Source organism: Heterodontus francisci, chromosome 5 (assembly GCF_036365525.1).
Source record: "Heterodontus francisci isolate sHetFra1 chromosome 5, sHetFra1.hap1, whole genome shotgun sequence".
Lineage (NCBI taxonomy): Eukaryota > Metazoa > Chordata > Chondrichthyes > Heterodontiformes > Heterodontidae > Heterodontus > Heterodontus francisci.
The window spans coordinates 1,324,407-1,352,068 of NC_090375.1; the positions used below are offsets into that span (position 1 = coordinate 1,324,407).

At 47.9% G+C, this 27,662-nt stretch overlaps 1 protein-coding gene across 1 annotated transcript in view; it reads right to left on the reverse strand.

The window, feature by feature from the left end:
- Positions 1 to 27,662, reverse strand: part of LOC137369688 (SCO-spondin-like) — a 100,700-nt gene that overhangs the window by 52,381 nt on the left and 20,657 nt on the right. Inside the window, exons 6-7 of the mRNA XM_068031023.1 lie at positions 25,915 to 26,049; positions 18,847 to 19,049 (exon numbers count right to left, since the gene is read on the reverse strand). Coding sequence (XP_067887124.1) covers positions 18,847 to 19,049; positions 25,915 to 26,049 — 338 coding nt within the window. The remainder of the gene's footprint in view (positions 1 to 18,846; positions 19,050 to 25,914; positions 26,050 to 27,662) is intronic.

The window sequence follows — 27,662 nt, forward strand, 5'->3', positions numbered from 1 at the left end:
CACACTGACACACGCTCACCCTGCACACTCTGACACACGCTCACCCACCATGAACACTGACACACGCTCGCCCGCCCTGCACACACTGACACACGCTCACCCGCCTTGCACTCTGACACACGCTCACCCTGCACACTGACACACGCTCACCCACCATGAACACTGACACACGCTCACCCTTCACACACTGACACACGCTCACCCTTCACACACTGACACACGCTCACCCGCCCTGCACTCTGACACACGCTCGCCCTGCACACTCTGACACACGCTCGCCCTGCACACTCTGACACACGCTCGCCCTGCACACTCTGACACACGCTCGCCCTGCACACTCTGACACACGCTCGCCCTGCACACTCTGACACACGCTCGCCCTGCACACACTGACACACGCTCACCCGCCCTGCACTCTGACACACGCTCACCCGCCCTGCACTCTGACACACACTCACCCGCCCTGCACTCTGACACACACTCACCCGCCCTGCACTCTGACACACGCTCACCCTGCACACTCTGACACACGCTCACCCACCATGAACACTGACACACGCTCACCCTTCACACACTGACACACGCTCACCCACCATGAACACTGACACACGCTCACCCTGCACATACTGACACACGCCCGCCCTGCACCCTCCGACACACGCTCGCCCTGCACCCTCCAACACACGCTCGCCCTGCACCCTCCGACACACGCTCGCCCTGCACCCTCCGACACACGCTCGCCGTGCACCCTCCGACACATGCTCGCCCTGCACACTGACACACGCTCACCCTGCACACACGCTCACCCTGCACACACTGACACACGCTCACCCTGCACACTCTGACACACGCTCACCCACCATGAACACTGAAACACGCTCACCCACCATGAACACTGACACACGCTCACCCTGCACACACTGACACACGCTCACCCTGCACACTCTGCACACTCTGACACACGCTCACCCACCATGAACACTGACACACGCTCGCCCGCCCTGCACACACTGACACACGCTCACCCGCCTTGCACTCTGACACACGCTCACCCTGCACACTGACACACGCTCACCCACCATGAACACTGACACACGCTCACCCTTCACACACTGACACACGCTCACCCGCCCTGCACTCTGACACACGCTCGCCCTGCACATACTGACACACGCTCGCCCTGCACACTCTGACACACGCTCGCCCTGCACACTCTGACACACGCTCGCCCTGCACACTCTGACACACGCTCGCCCTGCACACTCTGACACACGCTCGCCCTGCACACTCTGACACACGCTCGCCCTGCACACTCTGACACACGCTCGCCCTGCACACTCTGACACACGCTCGCCCTGCACACTCTGACACACGCTCGCCCTGCACACTCTGACACACGCTCGCCCTGCACACTCTGACACACGCTCGCCCTGCACACTCTGACACACGCTCGCCCTGCACACTCTGACACACGCTCGCCCTGCACACTCTGACACACGCTCGCCCTGCACACTCTGACACACGCTCGCCCTGCACACTCTGACACACGCTCGCCCTGCACACTCTGACACACGCTCGCCCTGCACACTCTGACACACGCTCGCCCTGCACACTCTGACACACGCTCGCCCTGCACACTCTGACACACGCTCGCCCTGCACACACTGACACACGCTCGCCCTGCACATACTGACACACGCTCACCCGCCCTGCACTCTGACACACGCTCACCCGCCCTGCACTCTGACACACGCTCACCCGCCCTGCACTCTGACACACACTCACCCGCCTTGCACTCTGACACACGCTCATCCTGCACACTCTGACACACGCTCACCCACCATGAACACTGACACACGCTCACCCTTCACACACTGACACACGCTCACCCACCATGAACACTGACACACGCTCACCCTGCACATACTGACACACGCCCGCCCTGCACACACTGACACATGCCCGCCCTGCACACACTGACACACGCCTGCCCTGCACACACTGACACACGCCCGCCCTGCACACACTGACACACGCCCGCCCTGCACACACTGACACACGCCCGCCCTGCACACACTGACACACGCTCGCCCCGCACACTCCGACACATGCTCGCCTGCCCTGAACACACTGACACACGCTCACCCTGCACACACTGACACACGCTGACAGACGCTCACCCGCCCTGCACTCTGACACACGCTCACCCGCCCTGCACACACTGACACACGCTCACCCTGCACACACTGACACACGCTCACCCGCCTTGCACTCTGACACACGCTCGCCCCGCACACTCCGACACATGCTCGCCTGCCCTGAACACACTGACACACGCTCACCCTGCACACACTGACACACGCTGACAGACGCTCACCCGCCCTGCACTCTGACACACGCTCACCCGCCCTGCACACACTGACACACGCTCACCCTGCACACACTGACACACGCTCACCCGCCTTGCACTCTGACACACGCTCGCCCCGCACACTCCGACACATGCTCGCCCGCCCTGAACACACTGACACACGCTGACACACGCTCACCCTGCACACTCTGACACACGCTGACAGACGCTCACCCGCCCTGCACTCTGACACACGCTCACCCGCCCTGCACACACTGACACACGCTCACCCTGCACACACTGACACACGCTCACCCGCCTTGCACTCTGACACACGCTCGCCCCGCACACTCCGACACATGCTCGCCCGCCCTGAACACACTGACACACGCTCACCCGCCTTGCACGCTGACACACGCTCACCCTGCACTCTGACACACGCTCACCCGCCCTGCACACACTGACACACGCTCACCCGCCCTGCACACACTGACACACGCTCACCCGCCCTGCACTCTGACACACGCTCACCCGCCCTGCACTCTGACACACGCTCACCCTGCACACACTGACACACGCTCACCCTGCACACACTGACACACGCTCACCCGCCCTGCACTCTGACACACGCTCACCCGCCCTGCACACACTGACACACGCTCACCCTGCACACACTGACACACGCTCACCCGCCCTGCACTCTGACACACGCTCACCTGCCCTGCACTCTGACACACGCTCACCCGCCCTGCACTCTGACACACGCTCACCCGCCCTGCACTCTGACACACGCTCACCCGCCCTGCACTCTGACACACGCTCACCTGCCCTGCACTCTGACACACGCTCACCCGCCCTGCACTCTGACACACGCTCACCCTGCACACACTGACACACGCTCACCCGCCCTGCACTCTGACACACGCTCACCCGCCCTGCACACACTGACACACGCTCACCCTGCACACACTGACACACGCTCACCCACCCTGCATACTCTGATACACACCCACCCTGCACAGTGACACACACTCATCCGCCCCCCACTCTCTGACACACACGTCCCTGCCCTCACCCTGAACCTCTCAATCCCACCTCATACTTTCTCAATCTTTGCCATGTGCAAACTACTTTCTCTCCCTCCACAATCTGCATCAGCGGTTCTGAACCGGGGTTCTGCAGCTGCTGGCGGTCCATGAGAAAGTTTCCAAGGATTCGCCAAATCTGACTCAGAATTCCGGAAAATCGGATCTGAGCACCTGGAGGTGTTGCCTGATCAAATGACAATCAATCACTGTGGCAGGGAGACTGGTGCCCCTTCAGTTGGCAACCTCTATCGCCGCTGTTTTAACAAGGCTGCCTCGACTGTTTTTAGGGACCATCACCCAACGTCCTGGTGCTGACCGGGTTCATTCTGGGATCAGCTCCTCCAGCTGAATGATGCACCCGAGCCAGTCAGTGGCGGGTCTTCTGTTTTCTCACAGTCCCTCCATCCAGACACAGAGCAGCCACACAAGCTCAATACTGCCCTGTCCAACTCGGAAAACCTTTCACCTGCCACTGATCCTGAGGGATCCAATATTCTGATCCGAAGTTAATAGCAGAATTCCAGGTCAGGAGGAGTCACAGTTTCACCAACTTCCTTTGCTCACTTGGAGCAGTGCAGCCAAATCGCACAAGAACGAGCTGATACTTTTGAATTAGCAAATCATGGAGGAAATCTGACTGGGAGCTCTGGAGCTAAACACATCTCACTGGAGTCATAGGCCAGAATGTTACTTTCATTGGACAGGAGCCGTCCACCAACTGAAAAGTCAGTGGTGATCCCACCTCCCCCTGGCCTGGGGGTCCAGAACACATTTAATGGTCCCCAGGCCCTGAACTGGTCTGAGGTAGGACCTCCACCTGATTGAGGCAGGAAGTCCTGCCTCATGGAGCTGACAGCCAATCAGAGGGCAGGAGCCCTTCGTCCCAGCAACACCACCGGGAGCGGTGGCCATTGCTGGGTCTACACCCAGCTTCAGAACAAGAGGAGGGTCGGCCCTGGGAAAAGGTAAGTTTTTGAGGGCTCGCCGGGGGTGATCGGTTGGGCCCAGGTGAGGCAAGGGTGGTTGATGGGGGGTATGGGGGATGGGGGGAGTGTTGGGAAGGGGGTTGGGGGGAGTGTTGGGGGCGGGGTGGGGGGCGTGTTGGGGGCAGTGTTGGGGACGGGGTGGGGGGAGTGTTGGGGGCGGGGTGGGGGGAGTGTTGGGGGCGGGGTGGGCTGGGGCACCCCTCCATCGGGCACAGGGTGCCTGATCATCATGAGGGCACCCGCACAACCACTCCACTCCCAGGCCTGCTTTTGTCAAGTGACTTTTCTCAGGCCTGGGCTGCTCAACCAGCCAATGGTATAATTCCCGTGGCGATGGGCAGAGGCCCTTAAATGGCCATTAACTGGCCACTTAAGGGCCTTGATTGACTTGGGGCAGTTGGGCCGGTTTTAGCTACTGTCACCCTGCGTAAAATGTCGGCAGAAGTGGGAACGGGTCAGGAAGGACTTCCCGAGCCTCCCACTCCATTTTACTCCCCACCACCACACCCCTCCCCCAACACCCAAAGAAACAAAGAACAAAGAACAAAGATAATTACAGCACAGGAACAGGCCCTTCGGCCCTCCAAGCCTGCGCCGATCCAGATCCTCTCTCTAAACCTGTCGCCTATTTTCTAAGGTTCTGTATCTCTTTTCTTCCTGCCCATTCATGTATCTGTCTAGATACATCTTAAAAGACTCCATCGTGCCCGCATCTAACACCTCCGCTGGCAATGCGTTCCAGGTGCCCACCACCCTCTGCGTAAAGAACTTTCCACGCATATCCACCCTAAACTTTTCCCCTTTCACTTTGAACTCGTGTCCTCTTGTAATTGAAACCCCCACTCTGGGAAAAAGCCTCTTGCTATCCAACCTGTCTATACCTCTCATGATTTTGTACACCTCAATCAGGTCCCCCCTCAACCTCCGTCTTTCTAATGAAAATAATCCTAATCTACTCAACCTCTCTTCATAGCTAGCGCCCTCCATACCAGGCAACATCCTGGTGAACCTCCTCTGCACCCTCTCCAAAGCATCCACATCCTTTTGGTAATGTGGCGACCAGAACTGCACGCAGTATTCCAAATGTGGCCGAACCAAAGTCCTATACAACTGTAACATGACCTGCCAACTCTTGTACTCAACCCGTCCGATGAAGGAAAGCATGCCGTATGCCTTCTTGACCACTCTATTTACCTGCGTTGCCACCTTCAGGGAACAATGGACCTGAACACCCAAATCTCTCTGGACATCAATTTTCCCCAGGACTTTTCCATTTACTGTATAGTTCACTCTTGAATTGGATCTTCCAAAATGCATCACCTCGCATTTGCCCTGATTGAACTCCATCTGCCATTTCTCTGCCCAACTCTCCAGTCTATCTATATTCTGCTGTATTCTCTGACAGTCCCCTTCACTATCTGCTACTCCACCAATCTTAGTGTCGTCTGCAAACTTGCTAATCAGTCCACCTATACTTTCCTCCAAATCATTAATGTATATCACAAACAACAGTGGTCCCAGCACGGATCCCTGTGGAACACCACTGGTCACACGTCTCCATTTTGAGCAACTCCCTTCTACTGCTACTCTCTGTCTCCTGTTGCCCAGCCAGTTCTTTATCCATCTAGCTAGTACACCTTGGACCCCAAGCGCCTTCACTTTCTCCATCAGCCTGCCATGGGGAACCTTATCAAACGCCTTACTGAAGTCCATGTATATGACATCGACAGCCCTTCCCTCATCAATCAACTTTGTCACTTCCTCAAAGAATTCTATTAAGTTGGTAAGACATGACCTTCCCTGCACAAAACCATGTTGCCTATCACTGATGAGCCCATTTTCTTCCAAATGGGAATAGATCCTATCCCTCAGTATCTTCTCCAGCAGCTTCCCTACCACTGACGTCAGGCTCACCGGTCTATAATTACCTGGATTATCCCTGCTAGCCTCCTTAAACAAGGGGACAACATTAGCAATTCTCCAGTCCTCCGGGACCTCACCCGTGTTTAAGGATGCTGCAAAGATATCTGTTAAGGCCCCAGCTATTTCCTCTCTCGCTTCCCTCAGTAACCTGGGATAGATCCCATCCGGACCTGGGGACTTGTCCACCTTAATGCCCTTTAGAATACCCAACACTTCCTCCCTCCTTATGCCGACTTGACCTAGAGTAATCAAACATCTATCCCTAACCTCAACATCCGTCATGTCCCTCTCCTCGGTGAATACCGATGCAAAGTACTCGTTTAGAATCTCACCCATTTTCTCTGAGTCCAAGCATAACATTCCTCCTTTGTCCTTTAGTGGGCCAATCCTTTCTCTAGTTACCCTCTTTCTCCTTATATATGAATAAAAGGCTTTGGGATTTTCCTTAACCCTGTTTGCTAAAGATATTTCATGACCCCTTTTAACCCTCTTAATTCCTCGTTTCAGATTGGTCCTACATTCCCAATATTCTTTCAAAGCTTCGTCTTTCTTCAGCCGCCTAGACCTTATGTATGCTTCCTTTTTCCTCTTCGCTAGTCTCACAATTTCACCTGTCATCCATGGTTCCCTAATCTTGCCATTTCTATCCCTCATTTTCACAGGAACATGTCTCTCCTGCACGCTAATCAACCTCTCTTTAAAAGCCTCCCACATATCACATGTGGATTTACCTTCAAACAGCTGCTCCCAATCTACATTTCCCAGCTCCTGCCGAATTTTGGTATAGTTGGCCTTCCCCCAATTTAGCACTCTTCCTTTAGGACCACTCTCGTCTTTGTCCATGAGTATTTTAAAGCTTATGGAATTGTGATCACTATTCCCAAAGTAGTCCCCTACTGAAACTTCAACAACCTGGCCCTGCCACCAACCTGCTCTTTGGGGCGGTGTAAAATTCCAGCCATAGAGTCATAACAGTACAGAAGGAAGCCATTCAACCCCATCGATGGCAGCTCTCTGGAGAGCAATCCCAGCAGTGGCCTTCTCCCACTCTATCCCCATGGCCCTGCAAGTTTATTTCCCTCAAGTGCCCATCCAAATCTCCCCTCAACCTCCTTTTCTCCAGGGAGAACAACCCCAGCTTCTCCAACCTACCTTGTAACTAAAATCCTCCATCCCTGGCATCATGTTGGTAAATCTCCTCTGCATCCTCTTCAGTATCATTAAGTCTATATTGCTCTCTCTATCACTTCTGCTAAAATCTATCACCCCACATTTGTCAGGAGTAACTTCTGTCTGCCACTTGTCTGCCCATTCGGCTAGCCTACCGATGTCCTGTTGCAGGTGATTCAGAGCATCCTCACTGTTTACCAACCTCCAAGTTTGGGATCATTGGAATTTCTGAAATTTTACTGTGCAAAGTCATGTATGTATATCAAAAAAAGCAGTGGTCAAAGCACTGACCCTTGGGGAACACCACTGTCTACCATCCTCCAGTCTGAAATGCAACTAATTACTATGACTCTGTCCTTAAGCTAATTTTTTTTATCCAATTGGACACTGACTCTCCTATTCCATGAGCCTCAATTTTGTAAACAAGCCTTTCATGTGGTACTTTGTCAAATGCTTTCTTAAAATCCAGATAAACAACATCCACCGCATTCTCTTCATCAGCCTTCTTTGTTACTTCATCAAAACATTTAATTTGATTAGAATCATTAGAAGGTTTAAGGTACAGAAAGAGGCCACTTCACCCATCATGTCTGTGCTGGCTGAAAAACGATCCACATATTCTAATCCCACTTTCAAACATTTGGTCCGTAGCCCTGCAGATTACGGCACTTGAGGTGCATATCCAGACTCCTTTTGAATGAGTTGAGGGTCTCTGTCTCAACTACCCTTTCAGGCAGTGAGTTCCAAACCATCACCACCCTCTGGGCGAAAAAGTTTTTCCTCATCTCCCCTCTAATTTTTCTACCAATCACTTTAAATATATGCCTCCTCGTCACTGACCTCTCTGCTACGGTGAATAGACCCTTCACCTCCACTCTATCCAGACCCCTCACAATTTTGGTACAAAAGGTGAAGTCACACGGGATCAGAGGTGAGCTGGCAAGATGGATACAGAACTGGCTCAGTCATAGAAGACAGAGGGTAGCAGTGGAAGGGTGCTTTTCTGAATGGAGGGCTGTGACCAGTGTTGTTCCGCAGGGATCAGTGCTGGGACCTTTGCTGTTTGTACTATGTATAAATGACTTGGGCGGAGAAATGGCAGATAGAGTTTAATCTGGACAAATGTGAGGTAATGCATTTTGGAAGGTCTAATGCAGGTGGGAAGTATACAGTAAATGGCAGAACCCTTAGGAGTATTGACAGGCAGAGAGATCTGGGCGTACAGGTCCACAGGTCACTGAAAGTGGCAACGCAGGTGGATAAGGTAGTCAAGAAGGCATACGGCATGCTTGCCTTCATCGGTCGCGGCATAGAGTATAAAAATTGGCAAGTCATGCTGCAGCTGTACAGAACTTTAGTTAGGCCACACTTAGAATATTGCGTGCAATTCTGGTCGCCACACGACCAGAAGGACGTGGAGGCTTTGGAGAGGGTACAGAAGAGGTTTACCAGGATGTTGCCTGGTCTGGAGGGCATTAGCTATGAGGAGAGGTTGGATAAACTCGGATTGTTTTCACTGGAACGACGGAGGTGGAGGGGCGACATGATAGAGGTTTACAAAGTTATGAGTGGCATGGACAGAGTGGATAGTCAGAAGCTTTTTCCCAGGGTGGAAGAGTCAGTTACTAGGGGACATAGGTTTAAGGTGAGAGGGGCAAAGTTTAGAGGGGATGTGCGAGGCAAGTTCTTTACACAGAGGGTGGTGAGTGCCTGGAACTTGTTGCCGGGGGAGGTGGTGGAAGAGGCATCTTGACAAATACATGAATAGGATGGGAATAGAGGGATACGGTCCCCGGAAGTGCAGAAGGTTTTAGTTTAGGCAGGCATCAAGATCGGCGCAGGCTTGGAGGGCCGAATGGCCTGTTCCTGTGCTGTACTGTTCTTTGTTCTTAAATGCAGGAAGGATGTTCCTGATGGTGGGGGAGTCCAGAACCAGGGGTCATAGTCTAAGGATAGAGGGTAAATCTTTCAGGACTGAGATGAGGAGAAATTTCTTCACCCAGAGAGTGGTGAGCCTGTGGAATTCGCTACCACAGAAAGCAGTAGAGAGCAAAACATTGTATGTTTTCAAGAAGGAGTTAGATATATCTCTTGGGGTGAAAGTGATCAAAGGATATGGGGGGAAAGCCGGAACAGGTTACTGAGTTGGATGATCAGCTATGATCATAATGAATGGTCGAGCAGCTCGAAGGGCCGAATGGCCTACTCCTGCTCCTATTTTCTATGCCTCTAATATTTTAGTACCTAGAGGCATGTTAGGATAGCTCACTTCTTGTGTCCTGGACAACCATATGTGTAGGAAATGACTTCAGCTGGAGTAGCTTGAACTCTGGGTTTCAGAGCTTATACAGCGGCTGGAGTCACTCTGGTTGAGAGCTACCCATGAGTGCATCTCACTCTTCAACCAGTATTCAGTTCTGAATACTGGTGAGCGTGATGATTCCTCTGGGGAGTGCAGCCAGAGCCAAGTCCATGGCACCATGGCTGGCTCAGCTGTACTGGGGGCATGACGAAGCTTGGGAAAGCAACAGCGATAGGGGATTCTTTCATGATGGGAAGAGACAGGCATTTCTGCGACCGCAGATGTGAATCCAGGATGGTGTGTTGCTTCCCTGGTGCCAGGGTCAAGGATGTCACTGAGTGGTTGCAGAGCACCCTGAGCGGGCAGGATGAACAGTTGCAGATCATGGTCATATCAATAGCAACGACATAGGTAGAAAGAGGGACGAGGTCCTGCAGGCAGATTTTAGGGAGCTGGGAACGATATTAGCAAGCAGGACCTCTTGGGTAGTCATCTCCAGATTACTCCCAATGCAACACATTGGTGAGTAGTTAGAGTAATAAAGAAGGCTAATGGAATGCTATCCTTTATTACGAGAGGAATTGAAAATAAAAGTAAGGATGTTATGCTTCAGTTATACAGGGCACTGGTTAGACCACATCTCTAATACTGTGTGCAGTTTTGGTCTCCTTATTTAAGGAAGGATGTAAATGTGTTGGAGGTGGTTCAGAGGAGATTTACTAGATTGATACCTGGAATGAGTGGATTGTCTTATGAGGAAAGGTTGGACAGATTGGGCTTGTTTTCACTGGAGTTTAGAAGAGTGAGGGGAGACTTGATTGAAGTTTATAAGATCTTGAACGGTCTTGACAAGGTGGATGTGGAAAGGATGTTTCCCCTTGTGGGGGAGTCCAGAACTAGGGGGCACCCTTTTAGGTCAGAGATGAGGAGAAATTTTTTCCCAGGCAGTTATTTGACTTTGGAACTCTCTGCCACAGAAGGTGGTGGAGGCGGGGTCATTGAATAATTTTAAGGTGGAGGTAGATAGGGAAGGGAATCAAAGGTTATCGGGGGTAGATGGGAGTGTGGAATTCAAACCACAAACAGATCAGTCATGATCTTATTGAATCGTGGAGCAGGCTTAAGGGGCCGAATGGCCGACTCCTGCTCCTAATTGGTATGTTCGTATATATATAGGAGGATAGAGCAGATGAGCCTATGGCTGGAATGATGTTGCAGAAGGGAGAGCTTTAGATTTAGGACACTGGGACCAGTTCGAGAGGAGATGGGACCTGCACAACGTCGTTGTTCAGTGGTTTGTTAGTACTATTGGAGAGGGTTTAAACTAACTTGGCAGGGGGATGGTAACCAGGAGGTAACGTTAGAGAGGAAAGAGAAAGTCAACAAAGAATTGGGAGAGACACATAGCACAAGAGTAAGAACAAAGAACAAAGAAAATTACAGCACAGGAACAGGCCCTTCGGCCCTCCAAGCCTACGCCGATCCAAATCCTCTATCTAAACCTGTCGCCTATTTTCTAAGGGTCTGTATCTCTTTACTTCCTGCCCATTCATGTATCTGTCTAGATACATCTTAAAAGACGCTATCGTGCCCGCGTCTACCACCTCCGCTGGCAACGCGTTCCAGGCACCCACCACCCTCTGCGTAAAGAACTTTCCACGCATATCCCCCCTAAACTTTTCCCCTTTCACTTTGAACTCGTGTCCCCTTGTAATTGAATCCCCCACTCTGGGAAAAAGCTTCTTGCTATCCACCCTGTCTATACCTCTCATGATTTTGTACACCTCAATCAGGTTCCCCCTCAACCTCCATCTTTCTAATGAAAATAATCCTAATCTACTCAACCTCTCTTCATAGCTAGCGCCCTCCATACCAGGCAACATCCTGGTGAACCTCCTCTGCACCCTCTCCAAAGCATCCACATCCTTTTGATAATGTGGCGACCAGAACTGCACGCAGTATTCCAAATGTGGCCAAACCAAAGTCCTATACAACTGTAACATGACCTGCCAACTCTTGTACTCAATGCCCCGCCCGATGAAGGAAAGCATGCCGTATGCCTTCTTGACCACTCTATTGACCTGCGTTGCCACCTTCAGGGAACAATGGACCTGAACACCCAAATCTCTCTGTACATCAATTTTCCCCAGGACTTTTCCATTTACTGTATAGTTCACTCTTGAATTGGATCTTCCAAAATGCATCACCTCGCATTTGCCCTGATTGAACTCCATCTGCCATTTCTCTGCCCAACTCTCCAGTCTATCTATATTCTGCTGTATTCTCTGACAGTCCCCTTCAGTATCTGCTACTCCACCAATCTTAGTGTCACCTGCAAACTTGCTAATCAGACCACCTATACTTTCCTCCAAATCATTTATGTATATCACAAACAACAGTGGTCCCAGCACGGATCCCTGTGGAACACCACTGGTCACACGTCTCCATTTTGAGAAACTCCCTTCCACTGCCTCTCTGTCTCCTGTTGCCCAGCCAGTTCTTTATCCATCTAGCTAGTACACCTTGGACCCCATGCGCCTTCACTTTCTCCATCAGCCTACCATGGGGAACCTTATCAAACGCCTTACTGAAGTCCATGTATATGACATCTACAGCCCTTCCCTCATCAATCAACTTTGTCACTTCCTCAAAGAATTCTATTAAGTTGGTAAGAGATGACCTTCCCTGCACAAAACCATGTTGCCTATCACTGATAAGCCCATTTCCTTCCAAATGGGAATAGATCCGATCTCTCAGTATCTTCTCCAGCAGCTTCCCTACCACTGACGTCAGGCTCACCGGTCTATAATTACCTGGATTATCCCTGCTACCCTTCTTAAACAAGGGAACAACATTAGCAATTCTCCAGTCCTCTGGGACCTCACCCGTGTTTAAGGATGCTGCAAAGATATCTGTTAAGGCCCCAGCTATTTCCTCTCTCGCTTCCCACAGTAACCTGGGATAGATCCCATCCGGACCTGGGGACTTGTCCACCTTAATGCCTTTTAGAATACCCAACACTTCCTCCTTCCTTATGCCGACTTGACCGAGAGTAATCAAACATCTGTCCCTAACCTCAACATCCGTCATGTCCCTCTCCTCGGTGAATACCGATGCAAAGTACTCGTTTAGAATCTCACCCATTTTCTCTGACTCCACGCATAACTTTCCTCCTTTGTCCTTGAGTGGGCCAATCCTTTCTCTAGTTACCCTCTTGCTCCTTATATATGAATAAAAGGCTTTGGGATTTTCCTTAACCCTGTTTGCTAAAGATATTTCATGACCCCTTTTAGCCCTCTTAATTCCTCGTTTCAGATTGCGCCTACAATCCCGATATTCTTTCAAAGCTTCGTCTTTCTTCAGCCGCCTAGACCTTATGTGTGCTTCCTTTTTCCTCTTAGCTAGTCTCACAATTTCACCTGTCATCCATGGTTCCCTAATCTTGCCATTTCTACCCCTCATTTTCACAGGAACATGTCTCTCCTACACGCTAATCAACCTCTCTTTAAAAGCCTCCCACATATCAAAAGTGGATTTACCTTCAAACAGCTGCTCCCAATCTATATTCCCCAGCTCCTGCCGAATTTTGGTATAGTTGGCCTTCCCCCAATTTAGCACTCTTCCTTTCGGACCACTCTCGTCTTTGTCCATGAGTATTCTAAAACTTACGGAATTGTGATCACTATTCCCAAAGTAGTCCCCTACTGAAACGTCAACCACCTGGCCCGGCTCATTTCCCAACACCAGGTCCTGTATGGCCCCTTCCCGAGTTGGACTATTTACATACTGCTCTAGAAAACCCTCCTGGATGCTCCTTACAAATTCTGCTCCATCTAGACCTCTAACATTAAGTGAATCCCAGTCAATGTTGGGAAAATTAAAATCTCCTATCACCACCACCCTGTTGCTCCTACAGTAGTAAGGTATTAGACGGTGTCATGGTCCTGTAGTATTTTTTCAGAATATCTGGTTTGCCTTTAAGGCTTGCAAATGATCAGTATTGCTTTAAGAACCAGCAAGCCTCGAGTTATAGGAAGGTGCATTTGTGTTGACTTAGAAACAGCCATTTGGAGACTGCGATTCAAAGGGTGCATTTTCTTTACCACAGAAACAGCCACTGGGTGTGATACATTTGTTACAATTAAATTTTGAACTGGCTTTTTAGTTGAAGACAGTTTGTTCTAACAGAACACACAGGCAGAGGGCACAGCTGTGATGAGCACACCTGAAAAAGAACTCTCAACCATTTAAACTGAAGGAAGAGGATTTTAGTCTGTTTATTATCTCCCAAAATTCTAAATAAATGTCAAGCCAAAACAGAGCTCTCTGGTAATTTAAATTTGAAGAAAGGGAAGTTAGACTGTGACAATATTTTATCCCTCAAAAACTCTAAAGTCAGACTGATTCTGTTGCAAGTGTTTGCAAGTCGTTAATTGTTGAAATTCGCCAGAGAAGGAAAGCAACATGTTGTGAGGACTTAGAGCAATATGGACTGTAAATTTGCAAGGACTCTAATTTTTTCTATTTTAAATGTTGTTTATATCTTCATGGTGTTTAAGAATTTAGTTCTTCTAATTAAAAAGTTAATTTGTTGATTTAAAGACACCTGGTTTGGTTCGCCTCATTCAGGGATTAATAGATGGTACAATTTGGTTGGGTCTTACTTTAATTTGGAAAGTTTTAAATGATATGTTAGCCGACCTGTGGAGTGACGGGATTGAATTAACAGTGCGTTGGTCCCACCACAATCAGAATCGTATATTTTGAGTGGGGGCTTTGACAGAAGCAGTCGGTTGTAACAATGGGGTGAGAGTAACTGGAAATGCAGTAAGGTTTAAATTAGGTTTACACTGAATGTATGTAAACACACGGAGTGTGGTAAAAATGGTTGGTAATCTGCAGGTGTAGGTAGTTACATGGGAATATTATGTCGCAGCAATAACTAAGATCTGTCTCAAAAAAGGTCAGTACTGGGTGCTAAATGTTCCTGCAGGCAAGGTGCCCCAGAAAGAAGGGGATGGAAAGAAAGGAGTCATAGAGTCACTTATGGCACAGAAGGAGGCCATTTGGCCCATCAAGTGCATGCCAGCTCTCCACAGAGCTATCCAATCAGTCCCACTCCCCCTATTGATCCTTGTAGTCCTGCAAGTCTACTTCTCTCAGATGGCCATCCAACGTTCTCCTGAAATCATTCATCGTCTCCATTTCTACCGCCCTCGTAGGCAGCAAGTTCCAGGTCATTACCACTCACTGCGTTAAAAAAAAAGTGCTTCTTCATATTCCCCTGCATCTCTTACCCAAAATCTTCAATCTTGTCCTTGTACCGTCAGCGAATGGGAACAGTTTTTCCTTGTCAAGGAGGGGTGGCAGTATTGATTAAGGAAAATATTACAGGGCTGGAGAGAGAGGATGTCCAAGAGGGGTCAAAGTCAGAATCTATTCATTTCAGCTAAGAAACAATAGAAGTACTATTACATTGAGTGTATTCTACAGAGCACCAACTAGTGGGAAAGACATAGAGGGATGAATTTGCAAGGAAATTACAGAGGGGTGCAAAAACTATAGAGTAGCTATAATGGGAGACTTCAATCATCCTAATATAGACTGGGATAGTAATAGTGTAAAGGGCAGAGAGGGAGAAGAATTTCTTTAGTGTGTTGAGGAATATTTCCTACATCTGTATATTTCCAGTCCAGTGAGGAAGGAGGCATTGCTGGATCAGGTTCTGGGGAATGAGGTGGATCAAGTGTCACTGGGGGAACATTTAGGGAACAGTGATCATAGCATCAGGTTTAGGTTGGCTGTGGAAAAGGCGATGGAAAAGAACGGTTCTGGCCCAGGTAAATTGGAACCAAAGATTAGCAGGCAAAACTGTAATTAAACAATGGGCTGTCTTTAAAGAGATGATATTTCCGGTACAGTCAAGCTACATTCCCACAAGAAGGAAATGTAAGACAAACAAAGTCAGTGCTCCCTGGATGAAAAAGAGATAGTAAGATGAAGCAGAAAAAGGGTGGGTAATGATGTAGACTTGCGTGTACAGGATACAGTTTCAAAATTTACAGTTGGCACAAAACTCGGAAATATTGTGAACTGTGAGGAGGATAGTGATAAACTTCAAGAGGACAGAGACAGGCTGGTGGAATGGGCAGACAAGTGGCAGATGAAATTCAATGTAGAGAAATGTGAAGTGATTCATTTTGGTAGGAAGAAAAAGGAGAGGCAATCTCGAATAAAGGGTACGATTCTAAAGGGTTTGCAGGAGCAGAGGGACCTGGCTGTATATGTGCACAAATCATTGAAGATGGCAGGACAGGTTGAGAGAGTGGTTAATAAAGCATACAGTATCCTGAGTTTTACAATTAGAGGCAGAGAGTACAAAAACAAGGAAGTTCTGGTGAACCTTTATAAAACATTGGTTCAGCCTCAACTGGAATATTCTTATTGAATGCTGGAGCAGGCTCGATGGGCCAAGTGGTCTACTCTTGCTCCTAATTCGTATGTTTGTGGATAATTCCAGGCACCACACTTTAGGAAGGATGTGAAGGCTTTAGAGAGGATTCAGGGAATATTCACAAGAATGGTTCCAAGGATGAGGAATTTCAGTTATGAAGATAAATTGGAGAAGTTAGGACTGTTTTTCTTAGAGAAGAGAAGGCTGAGAGGTGATTTGATAGAAGTATTCAAAATCATGAGGGGTCTGGACAGAGCAGATAGAGAGAAACTGTTCTCATTGGTGGAAGGGTTGAGAAGCAGAGGACGCCAATTTAAGGCGATTGGCAAAGGAAATTACAGTGCCATAAGAAAAAGCTCTTTTACACAGCGAGTGGTCCGGATCTGGAATGCGCTGCCTGAGAGTGCGGTGGAGGCAGGTTCAGTGAGTGTTTAGGATCTGGAATGCACTGTCTGAGAGTGTGGTGGAGGCAGGTTCAGTGAGTGTTTAGGATCTGGAATGCACTGCCTGAGAGTGTGGTGGAGGCAGGTTCAGTGTGTGTTTAGGATCTGGAATGCACTGTCTGAGAGTGCGGTGGAGGCAGGTTCAGTGAGTGTTTAGGATCTGGAATGCGCTGCCTGAGAGTGCGGTGGAGGCAGGTTCAGTGAGTGTTTAGGATCTGGAATGCACTGTCTGAGAGTGTGGTGGAGGCAGGTTCAGTGTGTGTTTAGGATCTGGAATGTACTGTCTGAGAGTGTGGTGGAGGCAGGTTCAGTGAGTGTTTAGGATCTGGAATGCACTGCCTGAGAGTGTGGTGGAGGCAGGTTCAGTGAGTGTTTAGGATCTGGAATGTACTGTCTGAGAGTGTGGTGGAGGCAGGTTCAGTGTGTGTTTAGGATCTGGAATGTACTGTCTGAGAGTGCGGTGGAGGCAGGTTCAGTGAGTGTTTAGGATCTGGAATGCACTGTCTGAGAGTGTGGTGGAGGCAGGTTCAGTGAGTGTTTAGGATCTGGAATGCACTGCCTGAGAGTGTGGTGGAGGCAGGTTCAGTGAGTGTTTAGGATCTGGAATGTACTGTCTGAGAGTGTGGTGGAGGCAGGTTCAGTGTGTGTTTAGGATCTGGAATGTACTGTCTGAGAGTGTGGTGGAGACAGGTTCAGTGAGTGTTCAGGATCTGGATTACACTGTCTGAGAGTGTGGTGGAGGCAGGTTCAGTGAGTGTTTAGGATCTGGAATACACTGTCTGAGAGTGTGGTGGAGGCAGGTTCAGTGTGTGTTTAGGATCTGGAATGCACTGTCTGAGAGTGTGGTGGAGGCAGGTTCAGTGAGTGTTTAGGATCTGAAATGCACTGTCTGAGAGTGTGGTGGAGGCAGGTTCAGTGAGTGTTTAGGATCTGGAATGCACTGTCTGAGCGTGTGGTGGAGGCAGGTTCAGTTGTGGCTTCCAAAAGGGAATCGGATAATTACCTGAAGAGTGAAATTTGCAGGGCTGTGGGGAAAAGGCGGAGTAGTGGGACTGCTGAGTTGCTCTTACAGAGAGCTGGCACGGACAGGATGGGTCGAATGGGCTCCTTCTGCGTTGTAACCATTCCGTAAGTTTAAGATAATAATTTGGCATTGTGTATATTCCTGATTCCTATGGCACAGTTCTAAAGAGTGTGCAGGAACAGAGGGACCTGGGGGTTCATGTGCATCGATCTTTGAAGGTGGCAGGACATATTGAGAGAGTGGTTAGTAAAGCATATGGGATCTTGGGATTCATAAATAGAGACATTGAGTACAAAAGCAGGGACGTTATGCTGAACCTTTATAAAGCTCTGGTTAGGCCCCAGCTGGAGTATTGTGTCCAGTTCTGGTCACCACACTTCAGGAAGGATGTGAGGGTCCTTGAGAGGGTGCAAAGGAGATTTACCAGAATGGTTTCCGGGATGGGGGATTTTACTTATAAGGTCAGGTGGGGTCATTCTCCTTGAAGCAAAGGAGATTGAGTGCAGGTTTGATAGAGGTGTACAAGATTATGACAGGTTCAGATAAGATAAACAAAGAAAAACTTCCCATTAGCTTATGGTACAGGATGAGGGAACACAGATTGAAGGTTTTGGGTAAGAGACACAGGGGGATGTGAGGAAGAACTTTTTTCCATAGCAGGTGGTAATGACCTGGAACTCACTGCCCACAACGCTGGTGAAAGCAGAGATAGTGAATGATTTCCAAAGGAAATTGGTTGGGCTCTTGAGGGAAATAAACTTGCAGGACTATGGGGATCGAGCGGGGGAGCGGGACAGCCTGGATTGCTCCGTGGAGAGTTAGCACAGACTTGATGTGGCCTATTACTCCTTCTATTCCCTAATGACTTGTCTTGACATAATAGTTGCTCAGCTCCAACAATACGTTTCACATTAAGTAAGTGAAATATAATAAATATGTATGTTCAATTATACAATTAATTTTTATACAGCAAAAATATGTGTTGTGTTACAGTGGGAAGGAATTTTTATAACATGGGAGGAGGGCGTTGGAAGGAAAAAGGTTAACAGCCCTCTGATCTACATCTTAACTCTTCAAATATCCATTATGAGCTGGCCTTGACTTACAGAACACGGGTGTGGAACGTCATCGTTGTAGACCTCGGGGCAGGTCTGACTGACCCTCCAGGAATTCCCAAAGCGATCAGACGTTGCTTCCACAATCCCCTGCCGGGTGGTGAAGTCATTCTCTGCATCACCATCAAAATTACCGCACAGACCACCGACTAGACCCTGGTATTGATACTCCAGCTGTATATAGACACGGGTACCTGTAAAAAGCAGAGATATCACTCAGACGATTTACACATCCATACGGGTTCCCCCTCCCTCTCACCCTGTCAGCACTCTCGCACACACACAAAAACTCATTATCACGCAGATATTCACTCTCACTCAGTCTGCCAATGACAGAGTTGGATTCTGGATGAACACAGTATGGGAATGAGAGAATTACAGAATCATAGAATTGTTACAGTGCAGGAGGAGGCCACTCCGCCCATCATGTCTGCACTGGCTCTTCAAATGAGCCATTCACCTACTGCCATTCCCCTGCCTTCTCCCCAAAACCCTGCACATTCCTTTTCACATAACAGTCTAATTCACTTTTCACATAACAGTCTAATTCCCTTTTCACATAACAGTCTAATTCCCTTTTCACATAACAGTCAAATTCCCTTTTCACATAACAGTCTAATTCCCTTTTGAATACTTCTTTTGAACCACAGGTCATTAATTTATCAGAAAAGCAAGGGTCCCAACACTGATCCCTGGGGAACTCCACTACAAACCTTCCTCCAGCCTGAAAACCATCCATTAACCACTACTCTTTGTTTCCTGTCACTCAGCCAATTCCGTATCCGTGTTACTACCATCTCTTTTATTCCATGAGCTATAACTTTGTTCACAAGTCTGTTGTGTGGCACTGTATCAAACGCCTTTTGAAAGTCCATGTACATCACATCAACAGCATTGCCCTCATCAACCCTCTCTGTTACCTCCTCAAAAAACTCCAGCAAATTAGTTAAACATGAATTTCCCTTAACAAATCCATGCTGGCTTTCCTTAATTAACCCACATTTGTCCATGTAACTATTAATCTTGTCCCAAATTATTCTTTCTATAATTTTCCCCACCACCGAAGTTAAACTGACTGGCCTGTAGATGCTGGGCTTATCTTTACACACTTTTTTAAACAAGGGAGTATAACGTGTGCAATTCTCCAGTCCTCTGGCACCACCCCGAGTCTAAGGAAGACTTAAAAATTATGGCCAGTGTCTCTGCAATTTCCACCCTGACTCCCTCAGTATCCTTGGACGCATCTCATCCGGTCCTGGTGCCTTATCAACTTTAACTACAGACAGCCTATCCAAATCCTCCTTATCAATTTTAAGCCCCTCTAGTGTCTGAATTACCTCCTCTTTCACCATTGCCTGGGTTGCATCTTCTTCCTTGGTAAAGACAGATGCAAAGTATTCATTTAATACCTCAGCTATGCCCTCTGCCTCCATGTGTAAATCCCCTTTCTGGTCCCTAATTGGTCCCACTCCTCCTTTTACCACCTTTTTACTATTTATATGCCCCCAGAAAACTTTGGGATTCCCTTTTACGTTAACTGTCAGTCTCTGTTCATACTCTCTCTTTGTTTCTCTAATTTGCTTTTTCACTTCCCCTCTGAACCTTCTATATTCAGCCTGGTTCTCAACAGTATTTTCTACCTGGCATCTGTCATAAACACACTTTTTCTTCTTTATCTTAATCTCTAACTCTTCTTTCATTCAGGGAGCTCTGGATTTGTTTACTGTCATGCAGGCCCCCACCTACCAAGAATGAAGCACATTAATTTTGCCACATGGACATTAAATTTCAAATTGCTGCTGGGAAGAGGAGAAGGCCTGTGACAAGGGGTTGCCAGGCCCCTGACTGGAAAGATTTTTTTGCATATTAACGATGTTTGGAACAAAGGAGCTATCCCTTGCTCCAATTCAATCCACAAACAGACGTGGTCAGATCAGTTAGTCACATGACTAACTGGCTGTTACAGAGTTTGAACTAGCCACAGAGACTGCAGAAAGCAGAATGCTTCCAAACTGAAAATCTCTCCTCTCTGCTCCCATCTCTTTCTCACCAGTTTCTGAATCCATTGAAGACATATGAACCCCAAGAGAGAAAAGTCTCCTACAGTGAACAAGCTTTAAGAAGAATACTGGGCCCCAATGAAAAGCAAGATCTACCTACAATCAAGGACTCTACAGTGAGACCGAAGACACATAACAAAAACTCTTCAGATATTGCCTTAAACTTTTCTACTTTATTTCTTCTGCTCTTTTCTGTCCCTATCTGCATGTGTGTTTCATGTATGCAAGCTAGCATGGGCACATCATGTATCTGTAGGCGTTAACCGAATCAGAGTTTAAGTTTAATAAAAATTTCATTTTTCTTCTTCAAATCTAAGAAAACCTGTTTGTGCTGGTTTCTTTGCCTTATAATTGGAAAGTGGTGAACAAGGATTCACCAAGGAGGAGCTAAAAACATGGTGTGTTTAAAATTACACCCAGTTACAGTAAGACCAGGTGAAGGCTGAAAAGGAACCCCAGACCTCTTTCTCACCTGGTCGTAACAGAAATTTGGGTGCTAGCATCCAGAATTGACCCACAGACAAACGAGAGAAATTGGAAGTGGGAAGCCAAATTGTTCCCAATCAAAAAAGAGCAAGATTAATACAGGTTTTCTTGTGGTTGTGTGTGATTGAATATTAACATGTCTGCAACTCCCCAAGCCAGGGTAAAGTAACTTGGGATAAGTTAAAAGCACTGTCTGTGGAGGAGTTGAGGAAAATGGCTGAGCAGTGTGGGATCACTGTACGTGGCAAGGCTAGGAAGTCTGATCTCCTCAGGCTAATGGCCAACCATTTTTCCCTTGAATCTGAAGAAGCAGAAACAGGGTTTGAAGCAGACCCAGACAGGGTATTGTTAGCAAAGATACAACTGGAACAGAGGAAACTTGAATTAGAGGAAAGAGAGAGGGAGAAAGAGAAAGCCTTCTGAAAGGAATATGAAGAGAAAGATCCTTCCAGAAGGACCGTGAAGAAAAAGAGAAAGGAGAGAGAGAAAAAAAGACAGAAGGATCGAGAGAGAGAGAGAGAGAAAGAATATTCCAGAAAGAATGCCAAGAAAGAGAGCTAAAGCGGCTTGAGTTAACTGGGGGGGCGGGGGGTGGGGGGGGGGGGGTGTGGTGGGTGGACAGAGTAACCCCAGTGAAAGCATGGCCAATATGGAGGAGCAGAATTCAGGGCTGGGTACAAAATTGTTAAAACTAGCTCATCTAATTCCAAAATTCCGTGAGGAAGATGTGGAGGAATTTTTTGTGTCCTTTGAGAAACTGGCAAGGCAGCTAAAAGGCCAGCTGAGACCCGACCTCTTTTACTACAAAGCAAGCTAACTGGAAAAGCCCATGAGGTTTATTCCTTGTTGCCAGATGAGAGTTCATCAAATTATGAACTAACCAAAAATACTATCCTCGGGGCATATGAATGAGTAACCGAAGCCAATCTCCAGAAGTTTAGAACCCGCCGGAAGTAAGCTAATCAAACTTATCTGGAGTTTGAAAAGTAAGCAGCTGGCTTTTGACCAGTGGCTGAGGGCTCTTAAAGTACAGCTCAGCTATGAGAATCTCAGAGAAGTAATTCTGTTAGAGGAATTTAAACACTCTCTCCCACTCTCAATAAAGACCCATGTAGAGGAGCAGCGGGTCCAGAGAGGCCGGCTAGCGGCCGTTCTGGATGATGAGCTTGTTTTAATTGATAAGTTGCTTTCCCGGGGAGAACCTTTCCTAATCACCCCCACAAATCTGAAAATGACAAAGGGTGGGAAGGTGATAGGAGCCCAAAGCAGTCCTGGGAGAGAAAGGAAAGCAGGAGACACAGGGGGCCCTCCTCTAGCCAAAAAGGAATGTGCTGTGAACAAGAGTGAGACCTGGTGACCTGTGTGCTTCCATTGTAATAATGCAGGGCGTTTAAAAGCTGACTTCTGGAAACTAAAGGAAAAACCGGTAGGGTTAATCAGGGCACACCCACTCAGTGAAGACAGGACCCTGATGGAAAGCACAACAGAACAAGCTGTCTTTTTAACTGCAGTAAGAAAGCAACTCAGGAAGCTGACTGCTGCAAGATCAGGAAAATTTAATCGGATTCTGAGGGTTATCAGGGTTTTGTATCTGAAGGGAAAGTAACCCCATACCCTTCGAGTGGGCCAAGCAACCCATAGTGATTCTCAGGGACACAGGGGCCACTAAATCCCTTTTACTGGGAAAAGGCCTGACCTTTGCCCCAGATGATGCAGTGAACACCAGAATGGTGGGAATGGTATTGGAGGGCAGTATATGACTGCATCTGTACACTGGGTGCAGCTGGAGTGCGACCGGTGACCGTAGGGATTGTCCCTAGTTTGCCTGTGGATGGGGTTCACCTGCTCTGAGGTAATGATCTGGTGGGGGTGAAGGTGGTAGCCCCCCCAGTAGTGCAAGAAAGACCGCAGGAGGTCAGAGACACAGGGCAGTGGCAGGAGACGGACTCCTGCAGTTTCCCTGAATGTGCAGTGGGTCAGACCATGATCAAACTAGCTCCCCCAGTGGAGACTGCATTGACACTGCAGGCAGGTGACCATGAGGTCTGCCTGTACGAGACTTTCTTTGGAAAGTTAGGAGACTCAGGGAATCAATTAAATGGATTTTCTGTAGCTGAGGCTCAGCGAGCCGACCCAGTATTGCAAGAGTTAGCACAGGCTGCCCAGTCTGAAAGTGAAGCAGAGGGAGTCCCAGATTGCTACTATTTAGATGAGGAAATGGAGTTTTCCTCACAGACCTGAGAGCAAGGAGTGGACAGTAGTTCACCAGTTAGTGGTGCCACAGAGGTACCGGGGAGAAATATTAAGAAGGGCCCACGAGACTACAGTGGCTGTACAAGTCAGTATACGAAAGACCAAAACCCACATAAGACAACAGTTTGACTAGCCAAAACTCCACAAAGATGTGGAGGAGTACTGCAGGAGTTGTCACATGTGCCAGGTTGAGGGGAAACACCAACCTACAGTGAAACCTGCACCCCTAAGTCCTGTACTGATGTTAGGAGGACCCTCCAGCAGAGTGCTGATGAACTGTAAGGGACCCCTGCCGAGAACAAAAGGGGACAGACAGGCACACGGCTGGCAAAGGATTAGACAGAGAAGGGGAAAAAGTGACCAAGAGGGTATGTTAAAGGAAGTCCGGGAGGAATTCCAGAATCCCTACTGTCCGGTCAGCCAACCCCGACAAATGTGAAAAAGTAGACCTCACATCCTCCTACATAAATGCAGACACAAGAAGCACCCCACCAGAGTTGCTAACAGCATTTACAGGAACCTACAGAGACAAAGAAAGAGCTTTGGGGGGGGGGGGGGGGCAGAGAAACCGTGAGGGTGATATCTCACCTAGTCGAAGTGCCACAGGGGAGTGCAGTAGAATCTGCACCAATACCTGCAGGCAAGAGTGTCCCAGAGAACAAAGGGGAGATTAACAAATAATTCTCCCCCACAGTCAGAACCAAAGAGAAACCACCCATCCCCCTTTTCAGACCTCAACAGGAGCAAAGACGCTATGCTGCCATGGTAATGGGCAAATTGAAAAGACTTTTTTGCACATTAACAGACAATGTTTGGAACAAAGGAGCTATCCCTTGCTCCAATTCAATCCATAAACAGACATGATCAAACGACTTAGTCACATGACTAAGTGGCTGTTACAGAGTTTGAACTGGCCACTGAGACTGCAGAAAGCAGAATGCTCCTGGACTGAAGAAGATCTTCTGTCTGCTCCCGTCTCTTTCTCACCAGTTTCTGAATCCATTGAAGACACATGAACCCCTAGTGAGAAAAGTCTCTGACAGTGAAAAAGGTTTAAGAATAATACTGGGCCCCAACGAAAAGCAAGATCTATGTACAAGCAAGGAATCTACAGTGAGCTCGAAGACCTGTGACGAAAACTCTTCAGATATTGCCTCAAACCTTTCCACTTTATTTCTTCTACTCTTTTCTGTCCCTATCTGCATGCTAGCATGAGCGTGTCGTGTATCTGTAGGCGCTAACCGAATTAGTTTAATAAAATTTCACTTTTCGTCTTTAAACCCGAGCAAACCTGTTTGTGCTGGTTTCTTTGCCTTATAATTGGAAAGTGGTGAACAAGGATTCACCAAGGGGGAGCTAAAAACACGATGTGTTGAAAAATTAAACCCTGTTATAGTAAGACCAGGCAAAGGCTGAAAGGGAATCCCAGACCTCTTTCTCACCTGGTTGTAACATTTACCCTACTTTTCCCCTTTGAGGGAATATACCTTCACGGTGCCCAAACTATCTCTGCTTTGAAGGTAGCCCATTGATCAGCTACCATTTCTCCTGCCAACATTTGACTCGAATTTATTCGTCCCAGAGCCATTCTTATCCCATTGAAGTTGACTTTCCCCATTCTTGCGATTATTTTTACTCTGGATTGCTCTTTGTCCTTTTCCAGAGTCAGCCTAAACCTTATGATACAATGATGACTATCCCCTAAATGATCTCCTACTGACACTTGATCCACTTGGCCCACCTCATTCCCAAGAACCAGGTCGAGCAGTGCCTCCCTTCTCACTGGACTAGAAACATACTGTAGAAAATTTTCCTGAACACAGTGTAGGAACTCTTGCCCCTCATAGGGTTTGGATGTTGGATGAACAGAGTCTGGGATTGACAGGGTTTGGATTCTGGATGAACACAGCCTGGGATTGACAGTGGTAGGGTTTGGGTTGAACTGAGTTTAGGGCTGATGGTCTTTCCCCATTCCACAATATCCATCCTTTACACACATAATCCCTCATGCTTTCAGCAAGCAGACAGTTATGGCAGTGTAGAGTAGAATTTCACTGCTGTTCATACTACACCTGGACATGGACAGTGATTGTTTTTCTGTAAATTATGGAGCAGTAGGCCTTCCATTGAGCTAAGATTTCGATTTATTTATCTCCACCTCTGCAACACTGGGGGAAACGTCTAATATTTCCTCCAATCAGACTCATACTTTCCCTGAGACTCTATATGACCAAACAGCTTGAACTGGAATGACACTCACCTCCATCCCAGAGAACTGTTAACCCCAAATTGGTGATCACAGATACAAAGAGACCTGCTTGATGGAGAGAGAGTCCACTCCCGCTGTATGCTTTAGGAAGCTTCAGTCCAACACCGTTCACCATGACGTCTTTTCCTGAGGGCAGCACAGACACAGAATTAGAATAGATAGAGTGATATATAAGCTTCGCCCCCTTTTACATTGGACCATTTAGTTTATATTTCCTCTCTCACTATTCCTACCAAAATGAATCACTTTACACTTCTCTGCATTAAATTTTAGCTGCCACATGTCTGGCCATCTCAGCAGTCTCTCTACGTCCTCCAGAAGTCTGTTACTATCTTCCTCATTGTTTACTACATTTTTGAATTTCGTATCATCTGCAAATTTTGAAATTATTCTGTGCAAACCCAAATTCAGATCATTAATATATATCAACAAGAGCAGTGGTCCTAATCCTGACCCCTGGTGCATTTGACTGTATATTTCCCTCCAGTCTTAAAAACAACCATTCATCACTCCTCTCTGCTTTGTGTCCCCGGTCAATTTTGTATCCATGTTGCCACTGTCTCTTTAATCCCATGGGCTTTAATGTTGCGAACAAGTCTATTATGTGATACTTTATCAAAAGCCTTTTGAAATATGGATTTCAGTAAGGCGTTTGATAAGGTTCCCCACGGTAGGCTATTGCAGAAAATACGGAAGTATGGGATTGAAGGTGATTTAGAGCTTTGGATCAGAAATTGGCTAGCTGAAAGAAGACAGAGGGTGGTGGTTGATGGCAAATGTTCATCCTGGAGTTTAGTTACTAGTGGTGTACCGCAAGGATCTGTTTTGGGGCCACTGCTGTTTGTCATTTTTATAAATGACCTGGAAGAGGGTGTAGAAGGGTGGGTTAGTAAATTTGCGGATGACACTAAGGTCGGTGGAGTTGTGGATAGTGCCGAAAGATGTTGTAGGTTACAGAGAGACATAGATAGGCTGCAGAGCTGGGCTGAGAGATGGCAAATGGAGTTTAATGCGGAAAAGTGCGAGGTGATTCACTTTGGAAGGAGTAACAGGAATGCAGAGTACTGGGCTAATGGGAAGATTCTTGGTAGTGTAGATGAACAGAGAGATCTTGGTGTCCAGGTGCATAAATCCCTGAAGGTTGCTACCCAGGTTAATAGGGCTGTTAAGAAGGCATATGGTGTGTTAGCTTTTATTATTAGGGGGATCGAGTTTCGGAGCCACGAGGTCATGCTGCAGCTGTACAAAACTCTGGTGAGACCGCACCTGGAGTATTGCGTGCAGTTCTGGTCACTGCATTATAGGAAGGATGTGGAAGCTATGGAAAGGGTGCAGAGGAGATTTACTGGGATGTTGCCTGGTATGGAGGGAAGGTCTTACGAGGAAAGGCTGAGGGACTTGAGGTTGTTTTCGTTGAAGAGAAGGAGGAGGAGAGGTGACTTAATAGAGACATACAAGATAATCAGAGGGTTAGATAGGGTGGATAGTGAGAGTCTTTTTCCTCGGATGGTGATGGCAAACACGAGGGGACATAGCTTTAAGTTGAGGGGTGATAGATATAGGACAGATGTCAGAGGTAGTTTCTTTACTCAGAGAGTAGTAGGGGCGTGGAACGCCCTGCCTGCAACAGTAGTAGACTCGCCAACTTTAAGGGCATTTAAGTGGTCATTGGATTGACATATGGATGTAAATGGAATAGTGTAGGTCAGATGGTTTCACAGGTCGGCGCAATGTCGAGG